Here is a 10,614-nt window from a genome sequence, read left to right as displayed (position 1 = left end):
TATGTGTTTCTTTATTATACATTGGCTAGAGGTATAGAGGGAGGGTTGAGATCTCACAAAACATGTTTAACCCCGCCGCATTTTTGCGCCTGTCTCAAGTCCGGAACCTCTGGCCTTTGTTAGTCTAGTATGTTTTTTAATTTTAGTTCATTTATATGTTTTGGAGTTTAGTGTGACGTCCATTTTCACTGAACTAGCACACAATTTTATTTAGGGGCCAGCTGAGGACCACCTCCGGGTGCGGGATTTTCTCGCTGCATTGAAGACCCATTGGTGGCCTACGGCTGTTGTCTGCTCTTTGGTCGGGTTGTTGTCTCTATGCCACATTCCCGATTTCCATTCTCAATTTTATTTTGTGTAATGTTGTTTGTCTGTTGGTAATTTTCTTTTTCAGCCATGTCGTTGTCAGTTTATTTTCGACTTATGAATTTGAATGTCCCTTTGGTATCTTTCGCGTCTCTTTTTCTATTGTTGCAGATGCGTAAGGCACCCTCTAGATGTCTTATGGATTTATTATATATCATATATGGAGGTATAAAAATTGATATGTAAAAGACGTATTTCAACTTTTCTTATTACCCGTATTCCTACATATAAATAACTTTCTTCTTTACAACGACTTAAGCACCAATTGTACGACATAAACGTGTGGCTGACAGAAGTCTGTCGCCTAAAAAACTGCATGACACTGCTGTAGAAGCCAAAGTATGAGTCCTGATAGTCTAGAATAAAATTATTTAAAAGTAGAAGGGCTGACTTAAAGATGCAAATATGAGGATTTTATGGAGGTCGCCGAGGAAGGGGCGCATTACAGGTCTTGGAACAGGTTTGTATGCTGATGTTTTGGTTGTACACATATGATATCACATATGAAATTAGTATATAATATGATCATGATGATGTCATTGAAGGAATATAGCAATCAAGTTAATGTAATCATTGCATGTAATTGCAACAAGAAGTTGTTTTAACAAGGGATGCAATTAATGCTCTTTATTACAAGACTCTTTGTGATTCCTTCACGATGATTTTTCTCTATATACCGAATGACACCCGTGTTCATGGGGTAGCTATCTGATGAGTAGCACTGTGAAGGAATGAGATATTGTTTCTTTTTATACTTATAATTAATAAATGAAACCTAGCAATGATACGAAAATATAGACGTGTTCGTAACCTGGATATGGTTTGTGTCATTGGCGTGTATCATACATTCCTTATTAGTATATTTAGGGAAAGGAACTGATAAACCTTGCCACAGTCTAACAGTACCGCAAATAATCAATAGAAACACAAATTTGACAAAACTGACTCCAAAGAATACTGTGAAGCCTTGATGAAGACTGTCCAATTCCTAACTCATCGGAATGTTTATACAAAGTAATATACGCAAGTTGTACGTGAAGATTTATACCGGATGAATAAATGAATGTAAGGTTTTAACACGAGAACATTGTCACTTTTAACATGTGATAAAATATCTTGTAAAAATTATAAATCCTTTGACCAACAATAACATTTCAAAGACTGTGTTGATATCATCCCGAAAATACTCGTATCTGGATACTGATAACATATTGAAAGTTATAATAATTATTTTATACAAACTTTGTATTAAGCTTACCATTTCAATTTTGTAGGTCTTATCAAGCTGGAGTTCGAAGTTAAGATAACAGTGACAATTATTATTTTCGTTGCAAAATGCATTATTATAATACAGTGCTGCTTGTCTATGTTCTATGTTCTTCCCAACTGCAACATGTGCAACTTCGCTATGAAATATTATTGTTTTATACGATTTACAAATGTGCATGTGCATGTGTGAGCTGAAACTTTTAGAACAATATCAAACCCTAAATACCTACGTATTTACATAAACCTTTCTTACAAATGCGGATATTAGTTTTTAAATAAGTTTGCATGTAAGGAAGCATCTGGAGCAAACAAAACTGAATCCATTTGGAATTTAATTTTAATCGAGTTTGCTCTTTGTTGATGCATATTGGTTGAAAAATAGCCAGATCCTTTAAATACAGCCCGTCAAGGTCGTTAAAAACTTCCATCATCATCATCATCATCAAATGGCATGACAGCAGTTCAACAGGTTACCGTTTACAATACGTATAATTATGTCAATTGTGTCACGGTTGCTTGGCTCAATTTCAAAGTATTCTTTAAAGGATCCATTTGGAGAAACTTCTTGAAGAGTTTGATTGATTGTTTGTTGACTGCTTAACGTCCAGTGGCAATGAAGACTTCGATTGTAGAATCCGAAGAAATTTTGTTGAAAGTAATCAAGGAAGCACCCAGTACCGAAAATCCATGATATCTTCTGGAAACTCTGTTTGAGGCATAAGTTTCATCACTACATGGGACAGGGACATATATCTAAAACATTAACTTTAGTATGGACCTAGTCTCAGCTAGAAATCGTTCTTGTAGATCCAAAATAAAAACTTTAAAAATAATACATGATACCATAATACGCTTTGTAATTTCAGTTCATTTTTTTTTACACAGATCAGATTTTAATAATTATATCTAATTCGTTCCCCCTCTGTTATCATAATTATCCTTTTTTGTCCGACAAGAAGATCATAAATGTACTGATTGGTATTCTAATTTTGGAAACATGGTCTATTCATTAATTGTAATTGACTTTGAATTAGTAAACTTGTAACTGGGAGTACCGTAAGATTAGTACATTGTGTCTTTTTTATTGTTTTTTCTCTCCGCTCTGAACTCACGTGTCAAATCATTTTAAAGTTTGTTTTTATGGTGTGCTGTTACATCACTGTCTCGGTAAGGGGGGGGGGGGGGGCTAAACGTTAGCTAATTTTTTTAACCCCGCCTCATTCTGTATATGTTTGTTGAAAGTCAGAGCCTGTATTTCGGTGGTATTCGTTAGATGCTGTCCGTCACATTTTTTTTATTGCTGTGTTATAAATCCGATCGTTGGTTTTCTCGTTTGAACTGTTTTACATTTTGTCCTGTAGAATCTTTTATAGCTTACTTTACGGTATGGGTTTATCTCATTGTTGAAGGCCGTATGGTGACCTATGGCTTCTCACTTTCACGTGTTTTGGTCTCTGATGGATAGTTCTCTCATTGGCAAGCAGCTTTGTATTGTATATGTGGTATCCTTCATTCTTCAAGTTCAAAGGATAGGGAGGGTCAACACGGTCGCCAATTTCAAGGACGATATAATCTCTGTAATGAAACGGGAAGTAAAAGGATAATGCAAGTTTATTTTCATTCTTCTTGAGAACTTCTGTATAAATATAAAAAAAATAAGGAGATTATTCATCAAAGTTTAAAGTGGAAGAAAAGGGCACAATATGTTCTAATAGGAAACGCTGACTGTCTGAAATTTTTTTTTTAACAAACTTAACAAATATATTGTTAATATAAAAAACATGCACATTGATGGTAGCAGTTTCGTAGAACTTATGTTGATACTTACCCGAGCTCTAAATAGAAGACTTTGTCATCTTAGGCTTTCTTTGGTTTTGAAGCTCTTCAAAGTTTAATGTATTCAACTTCCAAATATTTGAGTCTAGGGCGTATCTAACGACGATAATTCCACGAACATGTCAACGTTTTGTGAGTACTCTAAAATCGGTATCACATTATACAGTTTATATACAACATCTCTACCAATGTAGCAGTTTTAAAGCAGAAGAAAATCGTATATGTCTGCTTGCTCTAATTTATTTTAAAAGACTGAATCAATTTTAAGTGAGAATGATTCAATTATAATACCATATTCCATTAAACTTTTATTGTTTCAAACATCAACACATACATGTTAAAATGCGACTAACTTCAAACTAAACATAAAAGCATATTTCGAATGGAAAATCAATAGTGCAAAGACGTAATATCAGCAAAAACAACAAATAAAATATTTGTAAATAAGTAAATAAGTAAATAGTACTGAGTAGTATAATATTAACATCGCAATATAACCAACACAACGACATACAAAATATATAATTTAAAATGTTTACAATTTTGTTTGTAAGTAAGTACAATACATGGGAGAAAACGAGTGCATTTAATAAATATTCAAAGAAAAGAAAACTATTTAGCCTGAGAGTTAGGGGCCGTCAACATACAATATTAAATTGTAGAGGAAGCGTGTGATAAATTCTCATAAATAGTATATTGATAAAATATAAAGTAAGCATAAACTATCAAATCGAAAGGGGCGTGAAATTGATATTATATATATGCTGGGACAAATACAGACATATTACCACACAGGCGAAGAACATTCCATCGTAACAAAAAGTATATCATATCCGATTAAGATAGTATAAAAATATAAGATAATAACACAATGGGAATCAAAACAAGAAAATAACAATAAAACAATATGTATTTGCAGGTCATGCAATCCTTAAAAAGTATAACTTTTGATGCATGTATATAAAAATCTTCAAATTTAAAATCATCATATCACACCATACAACAGTATTTTAACTATACTGAATAATCTCATAAAATTTCGATTCATAGCTTGCAATTAAAGCAGAGTTGTTCTTCACTTAAAATGCCATCACAATTATGTGTAAAAGATAACATGTTCTGTACAAATCTGACACTTTCCTCCTTCATTGCTACAGTAAAGGTATAGATGATCCCCTTACTAGTAACAGCAGTGACAGTGATGTATTTTTCATATATTAGTAGTTACATTGTACATGGATATAATTATTATGTATATTCTAACTAATTTGATTCGTTTAGGAAGAGTCACATGTTCGACTATATTTTCAAATGTAGACTGAAAACAGCAGATAGAAAAGGGATATTGCACTGTTATATTTAGAATATCTGACACAATCGAAACAACCAATTAAATGAAATGGTGCTCTACTTCTGGCTTATTGGCAATAATAACATAACAATCGTAGCCTAAGTACCAGGTCGATACGAGGATATCTCGACCTAAAGAAGTATATCGACCTCGGACTTCGTCCTAAGTCCATATACTTCTTTCAGATCAATATATCGTCGTATCAACCTCATACATAGGCTATAATTATATAAATATCTATAACATGTCATGTATGTAGAATAAATATTTTTCACCAAGAAATATAAGCCAATGTTAGAAACAATCACTGTCATCACTATATGCAAAAAAAAATATACCAAATAATATTGTAAAATGTTAAATTGTCACATCGAGAATGTGCTGTGAACTTTTGATAACACTCATAATATAGAATATGCAATGAATAATATGTAAAGCAGTTAAACATATACATAATATACAATGAAGATACTACAAATGAAAAGTAAAGCCAGCTATTTGTCCGAAGACAGCTGATGTAGCCGTTTTGCTTTGAATTGAATCTCCAAATGTGAAAGTCATGTCTTTGACATTGACAACGTTCTTGCAATTATCTCCATAGTACACATTCCTAGAAACACCCTTTGAAATTACAGTGTACATCACATTCGCCATTAAATGCACAGGTTGAGGAAAATCTATATCAAATGTTTCACAAAAGCCAACGGATATGTCTCTCTGAACACTCGACAAAACTGCCCCAGTGCTATCTCGAATTTCAACACCAGGTGACAGACAAGCAGTTGCAGCCTTTGTTCCGAAGGAGAGAATACTTTTCAGAAATACTGGTTTGCTACATGTAAGTGTGACTGCATCTTGTTCATTGCTTATCCAGGAACCAGTTGAAGAAAGGCTACTATAACGAATAACTCTGTTAGCGACCGGTTCCTTCCTCTTCAATTCCGAAAATATTTCACTTTTTATGCCATTAAAAGATCGATAGATTGACAACAATTCGTCTTTTGATAAAATGTCTTTGGTTGACACTTCTGTGGTAAAAAAATCTTGTTCCATACACGGAAATCTCACGCAGTAAAGAAGACTACTCATTGTCTCTCGTATATCCTGGTCACTTATCTCCAGGTCGCTTGTCATACAACGATATGTAGCCCATTGTAAAAGAAAAGTAAATACTGCCGCCTCCGAAAGCATCAATTCGTCCGAACTCAATATCATTTCCAAGCAATCAGCAGACATATTCAATGCGTCTTCAGAATTCAAGCATTGTTTGGGAGATTGTAGTATATGTTGTAAACTCTCATGTAGTAAATCTGTCATGTTGAAGGAGTGAGCTGTCTGAAGTACAATAGGTGCGTCAGATGACGTGGCTAGGGTTTGTAGTAACTGTTCACATGCACATTTCAGCTTGGGAAGCATATACTTCTCTGATGCATACAGTACTTTACTTACTTTGTCTTTTGGTATTGCTACACTGTCACTATAAATATGTCTAGAAAAATAATACAAAAGTTCGTGTTAAATTTAAATGATGGATATATAATTTAAAGATTAAAACTTTCAAATAGATTGATACGCCACTCCATCTATATATTTAAAATGCAAAAACATAACTGCTTCAACAATCCTTTATTTAAACTAATATGTACACATATAAAAAGTGACAAAACACACTGTAATATTCAATTCTTATTCAGCCATTGGAGTTCATTCACATAACACTGGAGGCCCAAAGGAGCATGTAGTGTTTATCTGTGAAAATAATATGAATATGCATGTATTTACCAAAAATCAGGATACAAAATATTTTAAAATCTCCTTAACCACCTTCCAAAATTAAATATCCCTTCAGCATGCAGGTATTGAAATATTAACGGACAATGAATAATTTGTAGATCCAAATTTGTGATGTATCAATTTTGCTGCTGATAGATTTTCTGTATCCATTATTGTTTATAAGATAATATCCAAAACTATTTTAATAGAATGGAAAGTAAGTAGATCTTGATATTCTGACCGTTTTCAACTTGTCACATTTTTAAAACTATCAATTTATGGATTTCAAGAAATTGACAATTATTACTTGCATTTTATCCTTATGTTTTATCTTTGTCTATTGCGGCCATGTTGGTTGTATGCTAGTACAATTTACAAAGTATAAAGTAGACCCACAAAGGATCAATTACGTTCAATTTTAATCATTTCGATTTTTTCGGGGGAGAAAATCTTTGAAAATCTTTACGGACTACAGACGACAAGAGATGGTAATAGCTTAACCAATATATCAAGCATTTAAGTATACACAGGGGTTTTATCTAGCATGACCAGCATTCTGGAATCATGTCGTAGTCGTGTTTTATATTTATAACACATCTCCTTATTTTACATCAAAAGGGTAGTTATTCTGTCATATTATAACTTTACGTGCACATGATAATTCATTTTTTTTCGTTCATCGTGCTGATTATTGGTCGCCTGGCGCAGGAACCAATCAAAGTTTTCAAAATAACACAATGATATCATAATCTCGTTATTTGTAAAAGTCTTTTAAATTATGACGAACAAGTCTTTAATTAACATGTAAAACCGAAAGTACGATTCAAACAGAAAGACTGAAGTTGACGTATTGGTGTCAATAAAATATTTACTTTATACATGTAACAGTTTATTGAATTTCGTTTTTATTATTGAAAATATTAAATTTTGGATAACTTGATACTCAACATTGGGAGGGAAATATAATATTTTAGATATAAAACAAGGACTCCCTCCTTATGGCGTGAAAAGAAAATCTAATACGGACTCGCGGCTGAAAATAATAATCTCCTTCGAATGCATGCTTTATTTTATTGCAGGTTTGATTAGAACTTACTCCAATAGGACACGGAAAGTTTCGGCGTCAACATCCGGGACATCTATATCGTCTGTTTCAGGCAAGGAACCTTGCATCATGATATAGAAAACAGGACTTCGGCTACACAGCATATATTTATGAGCTTTCAGTATTCTATGTTCTGGACCAACTCGAAAGGAAATGTCACACATTATTTCATGTTCCAACATATACAACATGCATTCTGGCAGGGTTTTATTTAACTGCCAGTCCAAGTCGTCTGTCATGGAGGACATCTACAATTAAATAGTCTAACATCAGTGTACTTCCGGTGTTAAACATTACATGAACCGTTCAAAATGTTTTCCCATCTCTCTGTTTTACTTTTATCCATATTTTATTTAAACTTTACTTGTATTATTAATGTTTTAAAAAATGTGCATAGCAATCATTCATTCTTTCGTTACCGTGTCTAAATTAGATACCCCATTTAACTATAATTGATATAAAGATAATTTTCCTAAGATCTATGTAAAGATAAGATTTTGCTTTATTTACAATTTCCTTATTTTGTTGAAATCTGTCCATTTGTTAATTAAAAAACGTCAAGTACCGGTACCTTAAGATTTTACTTGGTCTTCCACATTGAGAGATCTCCAGCAAAAGTTTCAAGGGTTATAAATCATATAAAGAAGGAACAACTTACCTTGTGTAATGAATACATTTCCAATTTATTCTAAGGAAAAATCAAGAAAAGGGGAAATTAAAAAAAAAAACAATATTGGAATCAATAATGAGGCCGAGTACACTGTACAGTCAACTTCAATTCACCACTTCCGGTTTTTTTTGTTTGTTTACTAAATTACAAATGAAAACAATCTGGCGTTGCAAAAAAAAGGCATGGTTTAAACTGTAAGAGGAAAATATAGCTGTCTGTACATGGGACTTTGGATACAGTTGTGCAGCTGGGATTTAACCCCCTCCCCCCCCCCCGCCCCCCCCCATTCATAATGATATATTGAATAATTGTGAAATCCCTACCTATATATATATTTCACAGCGAAATCATAACCCATTCATATATTTATCAGCTCAAATAGTACCTATATGCATATACAATATATCACAATTAGTCAATTACTACCTATTGATATAGTTCCTCGGTAAAATTTCACCCCATTGATATATTTGACTTATCAAAAATGGGACCCATTCCAGCGGCACATATGTATATACCTTCATATAGGAAGAGACCCCCCCCCCCCCCCGTGGAGAGTTGTCTCATTGGCACTCATACCACATCTTCTTCAAGGACTTTGGATAAATACATGTATGTGAAAGGAGTTGATTACACAAAAAAGTTAAACTGGGTAGTCTCGTCAGATGCACTGTACGTAGTAAGGCGTCACAGCAAAAAATTAAAATATCCTTTCAAGACGTCATAATTATTATGTAAATCTACTGGTTAAAAACCCCATTTTGCTATGATTCAATAAGGATCCAAAATTAATTCGGTAGAACTATATATGAAGTAAATAAGGATACATCTACAAAATAAACACAGAATGGGAACTTTTGTCTGGATCATAAACAAACGTATATGAAAAAACTGTCAAAATAGGTGCAATTTGGGTACTCTGACGATATATATATATATCTATTGTAAATATGTCCGTCTGGTAAACCGATAAAATGTTAAAATAGACTGTAGGTTGGGATTTAATTTTATAGCACAATAGCCACCCTTCTTAAGTTTGTTGAAAAATTACTGAGTTATGAAAAAAATATACCGGTACAGTACCATATGAACAATAATAAATAAATGTAGTTGTAAAGAAGATCACCGAGACTCGAGTGGTACAAGAAAACAGGTAACTATTTTATATGACACCGGCAGTAACAATTTTTCTACGCAAAGTAAATAAATGCCTAATTTAACGTTAAGTTAATTCGGTGACTCATTGTAAATATAAACAGCGGTAGAAATGCATGAAGGCACATACAAATACTGCAAGAATGTTAGTATAATTACTTACTTTTGTTTTAAAGAGAGATACAATATATTTGTATAAATAACGATACGAAAACGAACGGATATGGAAAAAAATGCGGATTTCAAGTTATTTTTTTATATAATAAAACTATAAAATTAAATTGATTAAAATCCTTGTTTTTAAGTGGTATTTCATACGAGTGCCACTTGTAATTATATATAAACCGATTTCGAGGGAAATAACAGCCTCTAGAATACAACACAGAAAAGAAATTTTGTAATTTAAATTGATCATCAAAGAACCGTCCGACTGCGATTTATCAACATTCAAACATGCGTAGATGTATACATAGGAGTATTTTTAGAAGCAACATAATTTTGTCATTGGCGTATTAAATGTATATTCAGAAATCAGGCGCGGATCCAGGATTTTTAAAAGGGGGGAGGTGGGGTCTGCCGAGCCAACGTTTGGAGTAATACTTGTAAAAACATCTATATATGCACAGTGGCGGATCCAGAACTTTTCATAAGGGGGGCCCGCTGACTGACCTAAGGGGGGCCCGCTCCAGTCATGCTTCAGTGATTCCCTATATAATCAACCAAATTTTTCCCACGAAAGGGGGCCCGGGCCCCCCAGCCCCCCTCCCCCCCTGGATCCACCTATGATGCATTTATCATTTATGTAGCTGTGTAAGGGGGCGGCTCCTTGTCCCCTTAATCCGCCTCTGAAAATGTGAAATGATGGGCTTTAACAAATTAATTATATCAACGTCCCAGACTTCTATCAAGGTTGCACCGGCTAGGTAAATACACACCATTATTATCCATCATGCCTCTTTTGGGATTACTAAATATTCAAAGTATTTTGTTTTGTTCGCCTATTGATTCCCATAAATGATCCCATGTTTTATTTCATAAAGACACAGCTTTGAAATATTTTACCTATTGGATAGAGGTCCAAATGAATGA

The 10,614-nt window shown here is 33.5% G+C and overlaps 1 protein-coding gene across 1 annotated transcript; it reads right to left on the bottom strand.

The window, feature by feature from the left end:
• Nucleotides 1-3,766: 3,766 nt before the first annotated feature.
• Nucleotides 3,767-9,749, bottom strand: LOC127737775 (BTB/POZ domain-containing protein 6-like). The gene is made up of 3 exons (XM_052248684.1): nucleotides 9,689-9,749; nucleotides 7,692-7,948; nucleotides 3,767-6,311 (listed from the first exon to the last, which is right to left on the bottom strand). Exons 2-3 carry the CDS (start codon nucleotides 7,946-7,948, stop codon nucleotides 5,294-5,296), a joined length of 1,275 nt encoding a protein of 424 aa, XP_052104644.1. The 5' UTR covers nucleotides 9,689-9,749; the 3' UTR covers nucleotides 3,767-5,293.
• Between the last annotated feature and the right edge of the window lie 865 nt (nucleotides 9,750-10,614).

The sequence above is a fragment of the Mytilus californianus genome, unplaced genomic scaffold (assembly GCF_021869535.1).
Source record: "Mytilus californianus isolate M0D057914Y unplaced genomic scaffold, xbMytCali1.0.p SCAF_4, whole genome shotgun sequence".
Lineage (NCBI taxonomy): Eukaryota > Metazoa > Mollusca > Bivalvia > Mytilida > Mytilidae > Mytilus > Mytilus californianus.
The sequence above is the reverse complement of the archived record's forward strand: the minus strand, read 5'-3'. Positions and strand labels throughout refer to the sequence as shown.